We start from the raw sequence: 21,707 nt of genomic DNA, 5'->3' as shown, positions 1-21,707 counted from the left end.
GGGGACCTCGGAAGCACCTTTCTGCCTCCCTTTCCTCAGCTCTAACATGGGGGTGATGATAACACCTGTCTTGGAGTGGTCGTGAGGAGTAAGTGGGACAGCTCACGCTTAGGCTGTATGTATGTTCAATGGCGCTCATTGTTGCCAGGCCATATTGGTTCTTCACAGGCTGAACTGTCCTGTCCCATCTTGGCAGGGCTCCCCCACCAACCTGCTGGCTGTCCTAGCCTCCTGTTCCAGCCAGTGTTCAGTGCTAATACTGGTTGAATACTTTTAGAAAGCTCTTCCCTCCCTGGCATTTGTTAAAATAATTAAAATGTATTTGAAACTGTGCAGGCCAGATTGAACTTCTGAACTCTGGTAGATTTTTTTAAAGCTCACAGATGTCTATAAAGAATTAAAAATTGCAGTTCCCCATCCCCACCTGGAAGTGTTGCCATGAGATATACCATTTGTAATCCAAGAGAGAGTTTCCCAAAATCCAGGACACCCTAGCTTGAGGGCATCTGCAAGACTGAGGGAGGGCCTGTGTTTTTGCACATAGCTTTGAGAGTCGGAAACTCCTAACAATGCAACATATTTGGGGCTCGTGATCCTGGGGAGAGTGGATTGTGGACGGAGGGAGCCATTGCAAGTGAATGTTCACCTACCATAGGAGGTGACACACGGAACCTTCTGAACTAAGACTTGGATCTGTCCACCCACGGGGCATGAAAGGAGGAAGTACCTCGGTTCATTGGCCTGTAGCTCCTGGGAATTAGGGCTAGCATTCAGCAGTGCTTCAGTCCAGTGGGTTCCCCCAGGCATTTTCCCTACCGCTGTGCTGGTTTGGGGATGGTGTAGTCAGGTCACAGCTGCTCAAAGCTGGAGGGGAGGAGAGGGCATTTGACTTGTGCCAGGTGGTCTCTCAGACACTGCTTATGTGACATGGCCTTGGGTGTTTATATTAAATGCTCGGGCTGTATCAGGGCATCCTTCAGTTGGCGGGACTGGGCCAACATTAAGGCATAATTCCCAGGGTGCACACCACTCACAAGTCACGTGACCCTGGGCAAAGTCTCAGCTTGCTCATTCATAAGAGGTTAATAATAGGACTTCTCTCAGCAAATATAAGTACCAACTACCAGGCCTCATTTTAGGCACGAGGGTGCATCAGTGAACAAACTAGAGAAAAAGCTCTGCTCTCAAGGTGATGTTTTCATGTAGGAGAAAATGGTCTGATTGCTTGGGGTAAAATAAATGCATAAAGAAAAGTATGATAAGGAGATAGAGTGGTTTGGGGACTGAAGTACTGTTTTAGATTGAATGGAACAGTCAGGGAAGGCCTGGAAGGATGTATTTGAGCAGAGAACAGAATGAAATGAGGCAAACCATGGAGAGATTGGTGCCAGGCGTGGTCATCCCAGGGCCTTTGCACTTGCTATTTCCTTTTCCTGAACTTTTTTTGAGATCCATAGGGCTCACTCCTTTAGGTCTTTGCTCAGATGTCACCTCAGCATGGCCTTCTGTGGGCTCTAAGGTGGGCACATAAGGGAGAGTCCTAAATAGCCAAGAAGATGTTTGGAAAGCCCTTAAAGTACACATGTAGACCTGAGAGAATTCACAGGAAACATGCCTGGCACAAACCCTCAATAAAGGCTGGCGGTTTTTACTATCTTTAAAATTTTTGAGCTGTATCAGACCTGGAATCTCTTACCTTTTCCAGTTACAATTCAGGGTAGGAATTTGCCTTCTCCAACAACTAACGGTTGTCCAAACTCCATGTAAATATCTCCTATGATGGGATGCTCAGTGCTCCACCTATCCCAGAAGAGGGCCTGATTTGCCTCCCAGTAACTGTAACTATCTACAAGGTTCTATGGCTTCGGAGCCACAGAATTTGTTGAGTATGGGGAACGTGTCAGTCACTCAGTCATGTCCAACTCTTTGCAGTCCCATGGACTGCCAGGCTCCTGTGTCCATGGGACTCTCCAGGCAAGATCCTGGAGTGAGTAGCCATTCCCTCGAACCCACGTCTTCTGCATTGCAGGCAGATTCTTTACATTCTGAGCCATCAGAGGGATCTCAGAAGTCCAAAGGCACTGGGGAGCCAGGGAAGAGTCTATGTAGGAGAGGGCCCTGGTCAGATGTGTGCTTAGAAAGACCTTACGAGCCACAGTGGTCAGGGCTGGTATAGAGGAGACATTGGGGGAGTGGGGCTGTGGGAACACAGAAGAGGTGCCTGACGCCCTTGGAGATTGTTAGGGAAGGCCTCCTATAGGAGGAGAAGTCTGAATGGTAAGAACAGAATTAAAGAAGGAAGTGGAAAGCATATACAAGTAGAAGGAAAAATCTGTGCAAAGAAAGCTGAGATGTTCTGCACAATTGACCACGGCCCACCCCTGCCCAAATCCTCCCTTGACTCCCATCCTCAGGATGAGGAACAAACTGTTTAGATTGAGTTCTTTCATTCATTAAAAATGACAGAGCCCTCACTGTATGCCTGGCTCTACTGAGCTGTGCTGGATTGAGCACCTTTTCCAAAAGAAAAATATGTACGTATATAACTGAACTTGTATTTTTCTTTTTAATTATTAGCCTCTAAGTAGGATTTTTTTTTTTTTTTAAATTCTGGGGCGGGGGGAGGGGGGGTGAAGTTTACTACATCTAAAGGGCTTTGCTCAGCACCTGGCACGGGTAAAATGATTATGGCCAGAGGGCTGGAACATCTGCTCTAACTGGCTGGCCTTGCGGACTCCTGGAATACTAAGGGGCTTCTGGAGGGCGCGGGGGTGGCCCCCTCTTCCATTCATCCTAGAGTGGAGGGAGCAGGCCCCTGATCCGTGAGGACAGAATTTCCTGCCCATTTGCTGCTCACACCTTCCGGAGGCCAAACGGGCAGCCCAGCTGCGGCCCCAAGGGGGAGGGGCGCGGCCGCCCGGCAGATGGCGGCATTTACATACAGCTGGGAGTCCCCTCTGAGGCGGGGCGTCTGGTGCGTCTGTGATGGGGCGGGGGTTGGGGCGGGGGAGGTTGGGAGGATGGCTTTGTTTTGGGGAGGGGAACATACTTGAGCAAGCAGGCATACACACGCACACACGGGTCCACAAAGAACACTGGATCTTCATCCTGGCCACACAGGGGTACACCCCTGGACCTTCCACACCCAGGCTCCACACACAAATCCTCAGTCATTTACAGCCTCCCGAAGACCTTACCATGTACACAAGCCCAGCCACCTAGAGGCACCTGCACAGGCCGCAAAGTCACAGGTTCCTACAGCTACACAGGAGCTCACATTCACGCACTCAACTGCACGGAGAGACACCTACACAGCCACGGCAATCTCAGAAAGTCACACAACCGTGAAATCATGTCCATCGTCATTCTCCCACGCAGGTGTGTGCATGCGACCGCCCCACCCCCACCCCTCCCGCCACCACACACCGCACACACAATCTGAGAATTATTTACGACTCACAAAGAGGTTTAACCATACAGTTTCAGGCACACATGGAGCTACACAATCTCACCTAGACACACAATCACAGTCACGTGTACCCTCTCCTTCCTGTAGCTCTTACTCTCACCACACACATACTTACTGAGTCTTAAAATCATATCCAACCTGACACACGAGCTTAACCCCCATCCCCACCCTGTCCTCAGTCACACAAGGTTGTGCCCACAACAGCATGTAAGATCACACACTCACTACATTGCCTGTGTCCAGGACAGGATCTCACTGTCGCTCCAGCGCGCTGCTCTCCTTCCCCTGCGACCTCCTCCCCTGGGGTCCCCCGAAGCCCGAGGCTGCCCGAGGGGGCGGAGCCGTCCTCTCAGATATAAGGCTCCGGAGCCCGCAGCTGCGGCTCCCAAGGCCCCCCAAAAGGCCATGGTCGCCCCGCAGATGCCCCAGCTCCTCTCCTCGACGGTGATCCTGGCGCTCTTTTTCCTTCCCCAGGTCAGAGCCGAAGTGGAAAGGGGGGATGGGAGGGAGGGAGATCTGGGGGTCTTCAGGACAGGGCGCGGGGCGGACGAGACGCGTGGTTCCCCCCGGTCCCCCTCACGCGGTTCCCCTCTCCGCCCCAGGCACAGCCGGCCGGCGTCTTCGAGCTGCAGATCCACTCTTTCGGGCCAGGACCAGGTCCGGGCACGCCGCGGTCCCCCTGCAAGGCAGGGGGCTCCTGCCGTCTCTTCTTCAGGGTCTGCCTGAAGCCAGGGCTCTCCGAGGAGACCGCCGAGGCTCCTTGCACCCTGGGCGCGGCGCTGAGTGCGCGCGGACCGGTCTACACTGCGCAACCTGGAGCGCTAGCGCCGGAACTGCGGCTGCCGGACGGCCTCCTGCGCGTGCCTTTCCGGGACGCGTGGCCGGTGAGACCCAGCCCCGGGGCATTCCCGTGTGGAGGCCTCACCAGAATCTCGGCTGCCATCTGCGCTCCAACTTCCAACACTCTGCCCTCCTGGGACTCCAAATTCCCAGTACCGCTATCTCGAATTCCACATTCTCACACGCAGAAACCCTACCCATGCGTGCATGCTCAGTAGCTAAGTTTTGTCCGACTCTTTGCGACCCAATTTTCTGACTCCAACTTGCCCTCTAGGGATCCCCAATCCACCCTCCCCCCACCCACATCTGGAAACCCGAATTCCCAGAACCCCATGCTCACCTTCTGGAAATTCTCAATTCACAGAACCCTCCTCACTGGGGATCCCTAAACACTGGGATCCTAATTTTATCCCAAAATTTCCTTGCACCTGGGGACCCTTCTACACTCTGTCTTGGGTACCCCCAATATCTTCTCACCTTATCTCACACCTTTCAGTTGGGGCCTTTATCCATGACTTTTTCACCTCCAAAATCCTATTTCCCATCCCACAACCCCCAAAGCATAGGGGCGAACACAGGTTTTTTAAAATTCTAGACACTTGTCCTTTTAGGAAAGTGACTTTCTCTTTTCCAGCCTCAGCTCCCTCATCTGTAAAACAAACAGGGGACCATCATGGTACATCACAGCGGTCCCTTTTGAGGGATTCAACTAGGTATCTTGAGTTCCCACATAGTGAGTGCTCAATTGTTATTGTTCATTCACTCAGTCGTGTCCGCCTCTTTGTGACCCCATGGACTGCAGCACACCAACTTCCCTGTCCTTCACCATCTCCCAGAGTTTGCTCAAATTCATGTCTATTGAGTTGATGCCATCCAATCATCTCATCCTCAGTCATCCCCTTCTCTTGCCTTCAATCTTTCCCAGCATCAGGGTCTTTTCCAATGAGTCAGCTCCTCACATCAGGTGGTCGAAGTACTGGAAATTCAGCATCAGTCCTTCCAATGCTCAATAAAGACAGCCGAAACAGTCATTCCTTCCCTGGGCCAGTCCCTGTGGGAATTGTCCTGTCCGTGTTTAGCATCCAGCACGGTCATCACTCTTTACCCCTAAAGTCTGGCCTTGATCGGTACCTGTCCTGACCACTGTCTTTCTTCTTTTCTCGCACCTTCCTCCACCCAACCAGGGCACCTTCTCTCTCATCATCGAAACCTGGAGAGAGGAGTTAGGTGGACAGATTGGAGGTGAGTGTTTTCAGTTCTGGCTCTTTGCTGCGGAGTGTGGGGGCTCCAGGGAGTTGGGGCATGATGTGAGGTCAAGGAGAGTGACGATGGGCTGTCCGTAGGGTGGGGTGTTCACAGAATTGCTGCCCCCATGGTGTCGTCACAGTTCTAGAGTGTGGTGTGGGGCGTTGACAGCCCCAGGACTCTTGGTGTGTCGATACGGAAATGTCCTGACATCAAAGTGGGTTGGGGGACAGGAGAAGCTCTCTTACTCTCTTGGAATTGAGTCAATGGGCCAGGATATAATATTTAACAGTCACCATCTGATTTTGAGAACCCAGGGTCCAATATGAGTTACTTTCTTGTTCTTGTATGCTGAGCTCTGTCACCTTGCCTACATAGAGGGCCCCAGGAGCCCTTTGGGACGCTGCAGTTTCACCAGAGAGGTTTCAGGGAGGGACAATGGAAGATCTTAACCTTAATTGGAGGGGAACTTTGGTGCTATATAAGACCCACAGTGGGGGGGGGGGTCTGTCACCATTTTCATATAAGAAGATCCTGAGGCACAATTTGGAGGTGTTTTGACCTCACTTCAAAGACCGTCATTGTCCCTTGGCCATAAAGGGGTATCATATGTCCCAGGGTGGTTAAGAGGTCTCTTCACTACTTTAATATACAAAGATCCTAGGGCAAAATACAGGGGCATTTAAGCTTTGGGAGAACCGTTATCATGATAACGGTCATCGGGATCGCGTTATCAAAGATCCCCAGGGCGCACTGGCGGTGTTTGCAGCCTTGCTAAGTAACTGTCATCCTCAGCACTCAAAAGGCGTCTTTTGACCTCCTTGAGATGGGCAGGGAGAGTGCGAGCCTACGCCCTCCGTCGTCTCCAACCCGAGACTGAGCTGGGCCGCATCCCAGCACATCTCCCTTCCCCCCGCAGGTGCCGCCTGGAGCCTGCTGGCGCGCGTGGCCGGCCGGCGTCTTCTGGCAGCTGGGGGCCCTTGGACCCGGGACGTGCAACGCGCAGGCGCCTGGGAGCTGCGCTTCTCCTATCGTGCGCGCTGCGAGCCGCCGGCCGTCGGGGCTGCGTGCGCGCGCCTCTGCCGCTCGCGTGGCGCCCCCTTGCGATGTGACCCGGAACTGCGTCCCTGCGCGCCCGTTGAGGAAGAGTGCGAGGCACCGCGTGAGTCCGGCATTCAACCTCACCCCATCCCGTCACGGCCCCCAGGCCCCTTTCACAACCTGGTTACCCGCTTCAGGGAACTGGGGACCCGAGAACCGCTCCCCAGTTCCACTCAGGGTCTTCAGCCCGCTCCCAGGATCCAGCTACCACCTTCAGGGAAAGCCCTGCCTGGACACTCCAGCCCCGTTCCCTCTTCCCAGCCCTCTTGTCTCCCCCAGTTGGAATCCCACACCCATTTCCCATCTTGTATCCCCAGTTCCTCCCCTAATCCATACTCACACCCCTTTCCCGATGCTCGGACCCCAAAGCTTTTCTAATTCTGGGGCTTTCCTACTCCTATTCAGGAACTTGGGAATCTCCTCTCATTCCCCACCGCCCTGCCCCACCAATCCCCGCTCCCTGCGATTGCACTCCAGACCCCACTGTGTTCTGAAGCTTGGGATCCCCACCTACCTGGATACCCCAGTGTCTGAGCCCCTAGAACTCCCAGGCTTACCATATCCTCCCAGACCCGCCCTAATCCAAAGGCCCTCCCATTTCCCCTGAAAGGCCGGGGTCCCTCCTCAATCCTCAGTCTTCTTTCTTCCTTCTCTTCTCTCCAGGCTCAGACCTGGGAGCCCCCACTCCATTCTCCTTTCAAGAGCACAGACTCTGGAACTCATTGGTCTGGGTTTTAAATCCTCTCTCTACTGCTTCCTTGCTGGGTGAATCACCCCGCCTCTAGGGGCCCCAGTTTCCCTGTCTGTAAACTGGGGGTCTCAATACCAGGTAGCCCAGTGGGTTGTCAGTCACAAAGATCAGAGGAGGGATGCAGGGAAAGTGCTCAGAATCGTCTCTGATTTCCTATCCTCCTGACTCTGCCCTTCAATATTCCTCTTCCCCTCTGCCTCTCCTTCCCCCCACAGCGGTGTGTCGAGCAGGCTGCAGCCCAGAGCACGGCTTCTGTGAGCAGCCTGATGAGTGTCGATGCCTGGAGGGCTGGACTGGGCCCCTCTGCACAATCCCTGTCTCCAGCAGCAGCTGCCTCAGCTCCAGGGGCCCATCGTCTGCCACCACTGGATGCCTCGTACCTGGGCCTGGGCCCTGTGATGGGAACCCGTGTGCCAATGGGGGCAGCTGTAGTGTCAGTATCAACCCTCCTGCCTCATCCTGGACCATACTTTACTCGGGGAGTCCCCTGTCTGGGGCTCCATGACACAGCAGCCTCAGGGAGGCTAGCTATCAGGGAGGGCTTCCTGGAAGTCTCCAGCCTGCATCTGGGGCCCTGAAGTAGGATGAGGTGATGGGGGTTGGAGAGAGCAGACCCAGTGGGTGGCAGCTAAAGTTGTGGCTGTGGGAATGCTGAGGGATCCTGTGGGGCAGGGAACAACTCAGGGCTCAGGTAAGTGTGGTGGGACCAGGTGGGTTGAGGATTCGGGATGGGTGACCATCAGAGACTTCCTGGAGATGGGCTGGGGCTGGGCTTCTGAAGTCCAGTTTGGTGGATGGGGGGTGATTGGAGAAGCTAGACCAGATGAGTGGCCTAGGCAAAGCAAACGTGGTGGTGGGGGTGAGCCTGGGATGAAGCAGAGCTCAGTGAGGGGGACAGTGACAAACACTCAGTATTCAAGTTAGAGGGAGGGTGTGAGAAAGGGAGACCCAGGGAAGGCTTCATGGAGGAGGCGGGCTTAGAGCTAGGATCTGGAATTAGGCCTGGGCCATGCAGGCAGCACCAGGGAGGGCAGACAGGGCGGGCAGCATTTGATCCGCAAAGGTATAGAGGCTCTCTCTGGGCCTCCAGAACCTCCCCTCTGTGGGGCTGGGTGGGCAGACCCAGAAACACAGAACAGAGGGGTTGTCTTGGCCCAGGGACTTCCCCAGGAGGCCTCTGTGACCTGGGAGGTGGGACTGGACAGGGAGCAGCCCCCCAGTGACCCAGAGTGAGGAGCGGGATAGAGTTTCACTCCAAGGGAATGCTGATCCCAAGTCTTCTTGCCTGTGCCCAGGAAACCCTGGGGTCCTTCGAATGCACCTGTCCCCGAGGGTTCTACGGGTTGCGGTGTGAGGTGAGCGGGGTGACATGTGCGGATGGACCTTGTTTCAACGGTGGCTTGTGTGTGGGGGGCGCAGACCCCGACTCTGCCTACATTTGCCACTGCCCGCCCGGTTTCCAAGGCTCCAACTGTGAGAAGCGGGTGGACCGGTGCAGCCTGCAGCCATGCCGGAATGGTGAGGTGGGGAGAACAGAGTGATGAGGGATGAAGGTGGGGGACCCTGCATGGTCAGTGGGCAAGAAAAGGGCTTGGCTTACACAGTCCTGGGCGGGGGAGGGGGATCCTAACTTTGCCCTGAGGCCTGAGGAAGTGATCCCCCCCTCCCACCTTCCCAGCCTCAGTTTGTTCTGTGAAATGGGTGAGATGATAGTCCTATCTCAGAAATCTTTGTTGACCATCCACTGTGTGGCAGGCCCAGTTCTGGGAATGCAGTAGAAAATGAGATGAAAACCCCTACCCTCATAGAGGAACTTCCCAGGTGGCACTAGTGGTAAAGAACCCACCTGTCAATGCAGGTAGACATAAGAGACGCAGGTTTGATCCCTGGGTCAGGAAGGCGAGCATGTTATCAGTCCAGAGGGGAAGACAGAGTCGTCCTCAGACACAGCCAACAGTGGCTAAGGGAGTGCAGGGCTGGGACGGAGGAAGAATCAGGAATGGCTTCCTGGAGGAGGGGGCGCCTGAGTACATCTGAGAAGAGAGCAGGGGAAAAGAATGGGAGAAAAGGAGGAACAGAAAGGGGGGGAGGAGGAAGCATGGGCAAAGGCAAGGTGGTTCAGACCCGTCGTTCTGGAACTGTTAACTGTTTCAGTACAGTTAAAGCCGAGACAAAAAGAGACAAGAAACAGAACCAAAGAGGTGTGAGGCTTAGTCAATCCAAGACCACTCGGGGGGGAAAGGAGGCAGGCTGGCTTTCCAGGCAAACTCCCAGAGTCCTTGAATTAAACGAGATAGAGGAGGCCCAGAGAAGAGGTGAGGGCGGGGATTTCCGAGCTGAGAAAAAGAAGCGCGGGCGGGTTGGGGGAGCCGCTACCCTGACGCTCCCTTCCCCACAGGCGGACTCTGCTTGGATCTGGGTCACGCCCTCCGCTGCCGCTGCCGCGCCGGCTTCGCGGGGCCGCGCTGCGAGCACGACCTGGAAGACTGCACCGGCCACACCTGCGCCAACGGCGGCACTTGCCTGGAGGGAGGCGGCGCGCGCCGCTGCTCCTGCGCGCTGGGCTTCGGCGGCCGCGACTGTAGGGAGCGCGCCGACCCGTGTGCCGCGCGCCCCTGCGCCCACGGCGGCCGCTGCTACGCGCACTTCTCCGGCCTCGTCTGCGCCTGCGCGCCGGGCTACATGGGCGCGCGGTGCGAGTTCCCGGTTCACCCCGACGGCGCGGGCGCATTGCCCGCGGCCCAGCCGGGCCTGAGAGAGGGGGACCCACAGCGCTTCCTTTTGCCGCCGGCTTTGGGACTGCTGGTGGCCGCGGGCTTGGCCGGCGCTGCGCTCTTGCTGGTCCACGTGCGACGCCGTGGCCCTAGCCGGGATACTGGGCCTCGCTTGTTGGCGGGGACCCCGGAGCCATCGGTCCACGCTCTCCCTGATGCACTCAACAACATGAGGACGCAGGAAGGTCCCGGGGACGGCCCGAGGTGAGGGGCTCGATCGCAGACGTAAGCCTTGTGCTCTTTGGCTGCTTTCATCAATCTCTGTGGTGCAATTGGCCTGAGTCCTTGATGGACCTTCCTGATTGGTCCGTTTCTCTCCAGCCTTTTCCTGGTTGGGTCCTTTCACAAGTCCCTTAGTTGGCTTTGGGTTCCTCTCTGTGGCGGGTGGGAAAACAGGATATGAGAATTTAAAGGGTCTAGATCTTACTTTTCTCCCCCGTAGCCCGTCCTCTGACTGGAATCACCCTGAAGATGGAGACGCTCGTTCGATTTACGTCATATCTGCTCCTTCCGTCTATGCTCGGGAGGTAGTTAACCCACCTCTCCCCACTCTGCGCACTTTAGGCACAATGGACAGAGGCAGCCCCAGCTTTAGCTGTAGATCCCCTTTCTCTATAAAATGGGTGTGGGGTGGGGGTGGGTAGAGTCTCTGGAAGATTCTAAAGGCCACTTCTCAGTTTTGACTTGATTTAGTTCTGTTTGCATCCCTTTTACTGTCCTTTTGAGCTCCTTGGCATCTTCTGTTTAGATGACGTTTGGGCCTCAAGAGGTGGGGAGCTTCGAGCTAGAGCTTCGCCACTGATTTCCACTCACTGGAGAGAGGGAGGAGAGGCAGAAGGGCAGTCTCCCTCCCCCTTATTTTGGCCCTACCCATTGGCTTGGGGGATCTTAGTTCCCGTTCAGGGATGGAACCCAGGTCTCCGGCATTGAAAGCCTGGATTCTTAACCACTGGACCGCCAGGGAAGTCCCAGAGGCAACACTTTCTAATGCTTCCTACTTATTCTGTTTCTAGGCTTGACCTGGCCCTTCTCCATCAGCACATGGAGACAGAAGCTGAATGTTTTTGTTTTCTCTGCTTCAGACACTTTGGAGTTCAAGCTGGAAGGGGTGACGGGGAGAATTTTGCCATTGGAAGTTTTACATAGTGGTTATTTATATCCTGTGTCTCTTTCTCTCCCGGTCCCTCCAGAGACATCTATAAAAGCTCTTAGTCTGATCAGCTTTGACTCATCAAGTTGAGTGCTTTGTGTGTGGTGTTGGGGCTGAGGGAAGAGATTTTTGTCTCCTGAGAAGAATAATAGGACTCTGTTGCAGAGGGTCGGAAATAACTCAAAGTTGTTTAAATAAACAAGAGAACTTATTAGTTCATAAAATTGAAAATCCCGTGGCAGGTGTTGCTTCAGCAGGACTGAGTTCAGAGGCTCAATGTTTTTCTCCAGTTGTCTCTGGGAGGACTTCGTATGTAGGATGGATGGGCCTTCACTGCCCCTGGCTTGTCACGTGGCCTTACTTGAACTAGTGCCCAGACAAGTATGACTTATTTTGATTGGCCAGGCTTGGCCATTTGTCTGGTGTGTGGCGAGGATTAAGGTTAGCCTGTTCAAATCACATGGAATATGTGGGCAAAAGAGTGTCCCTTTCTCTACCAAAAGTCAGGGTTTGTTATTAATACTAGATGTAAGTACTGTACGTGGCAGGCAAACAAACAGAACCAGTTGGTGAGAACAGAAAGAACCTATTCTACAGAGGAATGGGAGGCTCAGAGAGTAGGGTACTTGTTGCAGCTCCTTCCTAATGAGATGGAGCAAATCTAAGATCTAGTAGAGAGGGGGATATCTTCCTAAATTTGAGGACTATCCTAAAACAGTGCATCATACATCTAATACTACTTCGACCACTGAAGCTATAAAACGTCTGCATCAGGACTTCTCTGGCTGTCCAGTAGTTCAGACTCCACACTTCTCTGTGTGGGATGGTGCAGCCAAATAAATAAATGAATGAATTTTTTAAAAAGTCTACATCAGCCAATTTCTGCCAGTCTTCCTCCCCCATATTTTCTAATGGCTGGGAGAGTGCCCAAACACCTTTGGAAATGAGCAAAAGCATGGGGGTGAAAGATGAGAGAACAGTGAGAAAAGTAACAACAAATGAAGGCGTCCTTCTATGAAGGACATCAGCCAAGGGATCCACATATTCTTTTTAAATTTTTTTTATTGAAGTATAGTTGATTTACATATATTCTTTTAATTTAGTCGACAGATATCATGTTGAATACATACCGATATGTACAAACTCCTCTTTCATGTTTCACCATATTGAATTTCTGTGTTATGAGCATAATCTGTACCATTAAGGAATATGGACATTGAGGACTTCCCTGGTGATCCAGTGTTTAAGACTCCATGTATCCAATGCATGAAGCTCAGGTTTGATTCCTGGTGGGGAGCTAGGATCCCACATTTCACATGGAACAGCCAAAAAGTAAAAATTAAAGGAAAAAAAGGGGGGGAATATGGACATGGAAGCAAAAGCCTATCATCAAATAAAATTTAAATTGAGATTAAAGACAGACATCAACACCAGCCCCATTATTCCTTCAAAGACAAGTTGCTTTTCAGAGCCCAAGTCTTTGCTGCCTTGAACAAATTATGCCATCTGCCCAGAGTGCAGAACTCAGTTTAAAAGCAAAGATGGAAAAGATAACGTTACCCTCATCATGTGTTTTTGATCAACGACTGCGTAAAATCTGAAAGCGGGCAGCTGAATCCCATGGGCTCTCTCTTTGCTATAGTTCCTCGTGTTAAGGATGCCTTACCTGTCTCAGAATCTTGGCACCATTGCTGTACACATCTCTGAGTCATCACAGGAACATTACTGGCTGGATTATCAAAGAGCGATGGCCAGAGTTCTGATTCACCACCTAAAGGGAAGAGTCCCACACCCAAGTCAGCAGGCCCTTTAAAACACAGGCTTTGTTCCATGGCTTTTCCTCACAGGCTGCTGTAGGCTTAGCCTAAGCTAGCAGCTTCTGGGGCAGGGAAGACCATCTTGGATGATCAGTGCTTGCAGGGTAGATGAAGTTCAGTTCAGTTCAGTTCAGTTGCTCAGCCGTGTCCGACTCTTTGCGACCCCCATGAATCGCAGCACGCCAGGCCTCCCTGTTCATAAAGTTATTCTGGTCCAAATCCTTCACTTTAAAGGTGAAAGGAGGGAGAGCCCCAGAGGACTAAGGTGTAAGGTATTCCACACCAAGGAGGAACTGGTCCTTTTTTTCTCTTTTGGCAGAGCTTTAAATCTCAGGTGTACACTTACTGCATTTAGCACAATGACAATAGTAAATAAAGTAACCTAAATGACCACTCCACGAAAAAAGCAAAAACAAAGACAATTCCCCACCACCTCACCTAGCCAGAGACTTCCCTGGTGGTCCAGTGGTTAAGAATCTGCCTTGCAATACAGGAGTTCGATCTCTAGTGGGAACTAAGATCCAGTATTCTTCAGGGCAACTAAAGCCTGTGCACTGCAAGCTTACCAGCCTGTGTGCCACAGCTGGAGTTCATAGAGTTCAGACTTCATAGAGTTCATAGGCTACAAGTAAAGATCCAGCATGCCACAACTAAGATCCGATGCAGCCAAAACAAACAAAACCCAAAGCTTGCAAACACACAGAAATCCAACTGCTTTGGTTCAGATCTTGGTTCTGCCACTTATTCAAACAAGTCACTTTACCTCTCTCTTCTGTAAAATGAGATTAGTAATAGAATCTGCTTCAGAAGTTTGTGAGTAGTGAGTTAATAACTACAAGCATTTTATAACAGGCTGGCATATGATAGCTGCTCAGTAAATGTTAGTTCTCAATATGCTATAAGAGGAAAGCCTATTTCAAGTTCATTTCACAGAGGAGCAAACTAGAGCCCAAAGATGTGGTAGAGGCTTACCCAGCATCACACAGAAAGTTCAGTCTTTCTTGATCCTCCTGGTTTTGGGAACCCAGGCCCAAAATTTAGCACAGGAAGGACTCTCAGAGGTTGAGAAGCACTGTAGGCTTCTGCCTGAAACCCCTCCATGAATCTGAATAAGGTCTGTACCTGACCTAATAGTATTGGAATAGTTGGTTTTGATAACGTACTGTGGTTACTTAAGATGTTGTTATTGAGGAAAGCTGAGTGAAAGTTACATTGGGATTCTCTGTACTGTTTTCCCAACTTCTGGTAAGTGTTACAACTGTTGCAGGGGCTTCCCTGGTGGCTCAGTGGTAAAGAATCCACCACTTCCCAATGCAGGAGACACGGGTTCGATCCCTGGTCTGGGAAGATCCTACATGCCATGGAGCAACTAAACCCATGTGCCACAACTTCTGAGCCCATGCTCAGGGAACCGCAAATGCTGAAGCCTCTGCACATCCCTGAGCCCATGCTCAGGGAACCGCAATTGCTGAAGCCTCTGCACATCCCAGAGCCCATGCTCCTTAACAAGAGAAGTCACTGCCGTAAGAAGCCTGAGCACCACAATTAGAGAATAGTCCCCGTTCACTGCAACTAGAGAAAAGCCTGAGCAACAGCAGGACCCAGCACAGTCAAAAATAAATAAAATTATATTTTAAAAGCTGTTTCAAAATAAAAAGACATATTTGTTGAGTGCCTACTGTGTGCCAGGCCTTATTGTAGGAGCTGGGGATTCAGCAGTGAGCCAGACAAGTTCCTACCATGGAGGAGCTCACAGTGTGATAGAGCCCTGTACCCAGGATTCTGTGTCCAGACCCTGGAGTCTGATAGCTGTGGTTTGAATCCTGGTTCTGCCACGTACCAGCTATGGGCATATGTATAGCATTCAGTGCTAGGTGAATGTAAGATCTGTTATTCTTCTCCAGGTCACCCTCATTCTGACCTCACTGGAATGTCACTGTTTGGTAAGGGGTATATCTTCCCCTGTGCTTTGCAGGTGGCTCAGTGGTAAAGAATCCACCTGCCAGTGCAAGAGACACAGGCTCCATTCCTGGGTCAGGAAGAACCCCTGGAAGAGGAAATGGCAACTCACTCCAGTATTCTTGCCTGGAGAATCCTATGGACAGAGGAGCCTGGCGGGCTACAGTCCCTGGGATCCCAGAGTCTGACACATGCATATCTCCCCTACTGGACAGGGAGCCTGATCTCCGGACCTGGTCTCCTGACTGCTGTGTCTGAAGAGTCACCCAGCTCAGGAGGGCGCACATTGCAGGCACTGGACAAACATACAGTGAATGCCTGAACATTAAGGATATTGGCAACTGGAGGTAGGGATTCAGGGGATGGGATCCAGAGGTCCCTGCCCCATCCCCGGCTCTGGTGCTGCTGCTGCTGCTGCTAAGTCGCTTCAGTCGTGTCTGACTCTGTGTGACCGACCCCATAGACGGCAGCCCACCAGGCTCCGCCTTCCCTGGGATTCTCCAGGCAAGAACACTGGAGTCGGTTGCCATTTCCTTCTCCGATCCCCGGCTCGGCGGTAGAATCCGCGCACCCAATGGAACCCCGCGCAACAGCGCCCCATTGTGGTCGCTAGAATCCCGTGCGGATGAGGCTCTTCCCGCCCCAAGGCAGGAGGGTCGGGAGGGATCGCCACCCCGGCTACCGGGGGTGCGCCCCGGGACCCCATGAACAACCAGCCGCGGACCCCAGCCCCTACTCCGGCCCGGGCCTCGACTCCGGTCCGGGGTTCGACCCTGCACAGGACCTCCATTCAGGTTCGGACTCCGACACCTGGCCCGGACTCGGGCCCGACCCGGATCACGACTCTGCTCCGGACGCCGGCTCTCATCCGGACCCTGACCCCCATCCGGACCCCAACTCCGGTCCGGACCCCAACTCCGGTCCCCCCCTCAACTCCGGTCCGGTCCCCAATTCCGGTCCGGACCCCAACTCCAGTCCCGCCCTCAACGCCGGTCCGGACCCCAACTCCGGTCCCGCTCTCGACTCCGGTCCGGCCCCCGACTCCCGTCCGCCCTCCGACTCCCGTCCGGCCCCCGACTCCTGTCCGGCCCCCGACACCGATCGGGACCCCGACACTGATCCGGTCCCCGACTCCGGTCCAGATCCCAATTCCGGAGCCGATCCCAACCCCGATCCCATCTCGGGTCCTGATTCCTCCCTTGGAATCCTTCCCCGACTCGGCTCTGCCTTCGGGCCCGCCCCTGGAACTTGAACCCACGCTCACTGTGTCACCTGCCAAGAATCTTGAGCCAAGCCCTGCCAAGAATCTTGAGCCAAGCCCGAGGGTGAAGCAAGTTTCATCAGCCGCCAATGGATTTCCTCCCATCCAAGAGCCCCTTCCTGCTCTTACTCCATTGGCCACCGATTTACGGTCCCCATCCCTCGGGTCCCCTCTGAGGACAGACACATCGACCACCAATTTGATAGCTTCTTCTTCTGGACATGTCCCAGGGACGCCCATCCTAGGGGCCATCCAGGCCATCTTACCGGTTCCTGCCACCGCATTAGCTTCCATCAGTGGGAACCTCAAAGAGGAAAACAAGATCATGATTCGAGTGGTTTACTGGTAAGGAGATGTCCCTGCCCACACCTGCTTCCGCCTCTGGGCCTGCCATTCTCTTTGGGACCCGAAAGCTCTACGTTCATTCATTCACTCTCCTGCTGCTGCGGGGCCAGGCCTTCAGGAGACAGAGGGCTGAGCCAAGCCATGTTTTCCTGGGGTTGGGGCAGGAGATGGGGGCAGGAAGAGGGAAGAGGAGGAATGGGAGAACTTCAGAGGCTGAGGGCTTAGAAACAGCCTTTCTTGGGAGGTGGGTCTTAGGCTGCAACTTCTCACTGATGAGGCTACCAAGTGGGGTGGGGAGGGTCTGATAGAAGTAGGGGGATCTGGATAGCAAGGGAAAGGGGGCCCACCCCATACAAAGGCCAGAGGGGTCCACATTTGTGATCCCAAAGCGGAATCTTTGTGTCAATGACAAGAGTAAACAGCAGTGACCTTCCTTGACTTCCTTGAGACCCAGGACTGAATGTGGCCGGGGGTGAGGCTTTGTCTTCCCCTCCAGTCCCCCAACCCCTCCCGCCCCCGCCCCCATGCGGTGGTCTCTCTCTAGCTCTCTCTCCAGCTCACTGCCTCTTTCCCTTTCCCCTTGTGATGTGTAGCTCTTTCTCCTTCTATCTCTCTTTCCCCCTCTCCCCCACCTCTCTTTCTCTGCCCATCTCCTCCTTCTTCTTCTTCCTTTTTTGGTCAAACTTGTGCTGCATGCAAAGCTTCCCTGACCAAGGATCAAAGATCAAACCCACACACTCATCAGTGGAAGTGTGTAATTTTAACCACTGGACCACCAGGGAATTCCCCATCTTCTTTCTCTTTCTCTGACTCCATGGATTCATTCATTATTTTATTCACTGAACAACCATTTATTCAGCACCTGCCATGTGCTGACCCTATTCTCAGCATCAGAGACACAGCAGTGAATAAGACAAAGATGCCTGTGGCACTGACATTCTGATGTGGAGGGGCAGAAATGGGCAATAAACACACCACATGGCAAGTTATCTAGTATCTTAGAAGGTGACCAGTGCTATGGACAAAAGGCATCTTGGGGGGGGTGGGTGTCACAGGTTAGCTGGAGTATCCTCAAGGAGGCAATACTCGACCAAAGATCTGAAAGAGGGGCGAGAAGGAGCCTTTGAGCTACCAGGGAAAGAGTATTCTGTAGAGAGACCAGAAAGTACAAAGATCCTGAGGCAAGGCATCCCTGGAGTTTTGGAAGAAGGGCTAGGAGGTCCCTGTGGCTGGAGCCAGAGGGACAGAGGGAAGAGATGGAGCAGAGAGGTGATGGGGGTGGATCCTGTCAGGACTTGTGGACCACGGGGAGGACTGTTATTTTTGTGTTAAGATGCTTCTGAGCAGGGGAGGGACGAGATCTGACTTAGCTCTTCACAGTGTCTCTCTGGACTTCAGGGGATTCTAATGATGTATCTTCCTTCCACCTCTCTCTGCCTCCCTCCTCTCTGTCCTCGGCCTCCAGTGGCCTCTGAAGCTACAGCCTGCGGGTAAGTAGTTTTGGCTTTGGAGGTTGGGGGAGTTTGGGCCACGATGTCTGGAAGGGGTTCCTGTTTTCCCTCCTCTCAAGACCTATGACCCTGTGATCCCATGACCACATATCCCATCTCCTCCCCACAGTACATCCTATTGAGAAAGAGTCTGGAGCAGCAATTTCCAAACTCTCTAATCTTCGTGAGTGTGCTGGTGGCTTGGGAGAGTGGGGGGCAATCGGGGCTCCAAGACCCCCCAAAGGACTTGGAGGGGCGTTCTTTGCCTCTGCTAACCTCCACCATTCCCTCCCCAGGAGGAGGAAATATCTGCCCAGGCTACAGGGGAGTTTGAAGTGTTTGTGGATGGGAAACTGATACATTCAAAGAAGGTGATTCTGAGCAAGGTTCTGGACAGGGAGGGAGGCTGGAGCTCCCAGGGGGTGAGAGACCTACATGTCTGTGCTCTTTCCCTTCTGTGCCCAGAATGGTGATGGCTTTGTGGATGAGGTCAAGCTACAGACAATTGTCAACCTGCTCAATGAGGAGTTCAAGAAAAAGGTAGCAGGCAACTAGTGGGCTGGAGGTGAGATGAGGGCAGTGAGGTGGGAGGGGTGGAGGTTGGACCATGGGTGGGCGGGCAGGCAGAAGGCAGGGTCCTGCCTTGGAGTCAAAGACACCTTAGCCCCAGTTCTAGCTCAACCAGTCCTCACTGTTATAATCAGGTTAAGTTATCTATATCCTTTTCTGAGCCTCAGTTTCCTCATCTGTAAAATGGGGTTGTTAATTCCATAAAATGCTTCTTATAAGGTAATAAATAGTGCACGGCTTAGCGTATGTCAGAGTATGCTCAGCGTGTGTCAACTATACAGTTTTTTTTTTAATAACTTTTTTTTAACTTTTAGTTGTAAAGCTGTGCTGTGGCAGTATGTGACAATAACAGCATGTGTCTTTTCACCTTAATGGAGTTAATGAAATTAATACATTAAAAATTCAGTTATTAGTCCCACTAATAACTAGTCCCATTTCAGATGTTCACAGCCACACGTGGCAGCTGTATTGGACAGTGCAGATACAGAGCATGGAATCAATAATTGCATAAAGTCCTATTGCTAATGTTGTCTTAATGTTTTAAAGCATAGACACAACCATTTATTTTCCACCAATACTGGATTTTTAAAACCACTCACTACGTAGATATTTGTAAGCTGCTACTGATTTAATACTTTGTCTATTGTGTGTCTACTTTACAATTATTTCCAACTTTATTGAAGTGTAAGTGATGCATGAGAAACAGTACATGTTTAAAGCACACAAGCTGTTGAGTTTTGATAGACTCGTCATAAGTATACCATAAATCCCAGCAAGGATTCCCATTGGCATGGATTAAGTTACATGTCCATCTCTGAATGAATCACTCAGGGCCAAGGGAATGTCACTACACTGCTATCATTGGCCCGTCTTGAGTCACGTGTCTTTAACCTCACTGGATTTCATTTTAGTCAAGTATTTCCTGAGTACCTACGAGGTGTGATTCTAGGTCCTGGGGATGATACAGTGGTGAACCAAATAGACCCAAACCCTTGGCCTAGTGGAGCTGACAGTTGATGGAAGACAGTGAACAAGACCTTAGGTGAAGAGAAGGCATTTCATTGCTTTTTATTTCTTTTTTTGGCCGCACCATTCAGCATGTGCAATCTGTTCCTCTGTGCTGTCCTGTGCTGAGTCGCTCAGTCATGTCCGACTCTTTGCCACCCCCGTGGACTATAGCCCCTCAGGCTCCTCTGTTTATGGGGATTCTCCAGGCAAGAATACTGGAGTGAGTTTCCATGCCCTCCTCTCTTAGTTCCTCTACCAGGGATCAAACCTGTGCCCTCTGTAGTGGGAGCGAGGAGTCTTAACCACTGGACTTCTAGGGAAGTCCCTAGAAGGTACTTTAGGAGATAAGTGATGAGAAGAAAAATAAAGTAGGGAAAGGGCTTTGGAGGCTGCTGGGGACTTTTTGCAACTCTAAGTTGAGTGGTCAGAGACAATCTCATTGGGAAGGTGATATTGAAACACTTGAAGGATGTAAGGGACTGAAGCATGTGGATATCTAGGGGAAAGTATTCTGGGCAGAAGGGACAGAATGTGCATGGGCCCTGCGGTAGGAGTGTGTCTGGTGTGTTTCAGAAATGTCAAGGAGACTCTGGCAGGCATTATAAGCCATGGAAATGGAAAATCTTAGAGGTCCTGAACATAGTAAGCCCTACAAATGCTATCTTTTTTTTTTTAGAGTTATTATTTTTTTTCTTTCTTGTTTCCCCATTTCAGGAGCCTCAGCAGGATGGTGAAAAGGGCTGAAATGATGTCAAGTCAGGTCCTTTTCTGATGGCAGCTGGGACAGGGTCAGGGAGAAGTGAAGAGGGAAATACAGAGTCTGCCTCCCTGTGTTCTCGTCTGATTGCCACTGTCCCCGCACTCACTTCTGCCGTCTGGGGAAGTTGCCTGCTACGGTGCTCCCAGCATCTCCTGGACCGGGTGGGCGGGGGCGGGGAGGCCAGCTTGGAACAGAAGGCTACTCCTGCTGCTCCCCACCTGGTGTAGCCTCAACGTTCTCACACTGTCAAAGTCAGTTTCTTTCTTTTATGGGATCTTTATTTCCTGTGGCCTGGTTTGGAATTTGATTGGCATTTCATTGATTGGCATTCCCATTCCATTGGCATTTGTTGGGGTTGAGACAGAAATAGGAACGGTGAGAAGCCTCAAAAGACATTCCAAACTTCCATACATGTCAGTGTTCACTTTCTAAACCCACAGATCTTAGAATGTCAGTGCTGGGAGGGGTCTCAACTATCTGGGAGAAGACCATTCGTGCATTCAGTAGGCATTGATGAGCCCCCTGCTCACCATCTGGCTCCGTGGGGTCAATAGGCATGTGCCAGAAGGTCCAGTGCAAGGCGTGGGAGTCAGACCTTTATCATGGAGCTGCTGTGTGACTTCCAACAGGGGACACTACCTCTCCAATTCTCAATTTCTCCTGCAAAATGACCGTCATGCTGCTTAATTGTGAAATTTCCAAAGTTTTATACAGGATACATAGGTTTCAGTTAGAAGTAGATTTTTGAGGACTTTCCTGGTAGCTCAGCTGGTAAAGAATCCACCTGCCATGCAGGAGACCCCAGTTCGATCGCTGGGTCGGAAAGATCCCCTATAAAAGGGATAGGCTACCCACTCCACTATTCTTGGGCTTCCCTTGTGGCTCAGAGGGTAAAGAATTCACCTGCAATGCAGGAGACCTAGGTTCAATCCCTGGGTTGGAAAGATCTCCTGGAGGAGGGTGTAGCCACCCACTCCAGTATTGTTGCCTGGAGAATCCCCATGGACAGAGGAGCCTGGGGGGGACTACAGTCCATGGGGTCGCAAAGAGTCCAGAACGACTGAGCGACTAAGTACAGCGCTGGTGGTCCAATGTTTAAGAATCTGCCTACCAATGCAGGGGACCTGGGTTTGATCTCTGGTCTGGGAACTAAGATTCCACTTGCTG

At 52.2% G+C, this 21,707-nt stretch overlaps 2 protein-coding genes across 4 annotated transcripts; both read left to right on the top strand.

Annotated features, from left to right (window-relative positions):
• Positions 1 to 3,445: 3,445 nt before the first annotated feature.
• Positions 3,446 to 15,574, top strand: DLL3 (delta like canonical Notch ligand 3). 3 transcript variants are annotated; one of them, XM_027515836.1, is made up of 9 exons: positions 3,449 to 3,943; positions 4,072 to 4,353; positions 5,494 to 5,551; positions 6,474 to 6,716; positions 7,622 to 7,839; positions 8,702 to 8,924; positions 9,805 to 10,384; positions 10,623 to 10,707; positions 11,194 to 11,415. In XM_027515836.1, the coding sequence occupies exons 1-9, from the start codon at positions 3,875 to 3,877 to the stop codon at positions 11,197 to 11,199; spliced, it is 1,764 nt and encodes a 587-aa protein (XP_027371637.1). In that variant the 5' UTR covers positions 3,449 to 3,874; the 3' UTR covers positions 11,200 to 11,415. The 3 variants fall into 3 exon arrangements, with proteins under 3 accessions (XP_027371638.1, XP_027371636.1, XP_027371637.1); XM_027515837.1 differs by lacking the exons at positions 10,623 to 10,707; positions 11,194 to 11,415 and adding an exon at positions 15,322 to 15,574 and having other exon boundaries at positions 3,446 to 3,943; XM_027515835.1 differs by lacking the exon at positions 10,623 to 10,707 and having other exon boundaries at positions 3,447 to 3,943; positions 11,194 to 11,411.
• On the top strand, positions 15,574 to 20,609 carry SELENOV (selenoprotein V). The gene is made up of 6 exons (XM_027515838.1): positions 15,574 to 16,712; positions 18,178 to 18,202; positions 18,333 to 18,386; positions 18,499 to 18,573; positions 18,668 to 18,767; positions 20,495 to 20,609. The coding sequence occupies exons 1-5, from the start codon at positions 15,811 to 15,813 to the stop codon at positions 18,755 to 18,757; spliced, it is 1,146 nt and encodes a 381-aa protein (XP_027371639.1). The 5' UTR covers positions 15,574 to 15,810; the 3' UTR covers positions 18,758 to 18,767; positions 20,495 to 20,609.
• Positions 20,610 to 21,707: the final 1,098 nt, after the last annotated feature.

This window comes from Bos indicus x Bos taurus, chromosome 18 (genome assembly GCF_003369695.1).
Source record: "Bos indicus x Bos taurus breed Angus x Brahman F1 hybrid chromosome 18, Bos_hybrid_MaternalHap_v2.0, whole genome shotgun sequence".
Lineage (NCBI taxonomy): Eukaryota > Metazoa > Chordata > Mammalia > Artiodactyla > Bovidae > Bos > Bos indicus x Bos taurus.
This window is presented reverse-complemented; position numbering and strand designations above follow the sequence as displayed.

What these genes read in the sequence shown, in the direction of transcription:
- DLL3 (XM_027515835.1), top strand. Translation starts at nt 3,875, where the DNA reads ATGGTCGCCCCGCAGATGCCCCAGCTCCTCTCCTCGACGGTGATCCTG. An exon ending in GGAAGAGTGCGAGGCACCGC is followed by an intron (nt 6,717 to 7,621) that starts GTGAGTCCGGCA and finishes TTCCCCCCACAG; the next exon opens with CGGTGTGTCGAGCAGGCTGC. An exon ending in CCTGCAGCCATGCCGGAATG is followed by an intron (nt 8,925 to 9,804) that starts GTGAGGTGGGGA and finishes CCTTCCCCACAG; the next exon opens with GCGGACTCTGCTTGGATCTG.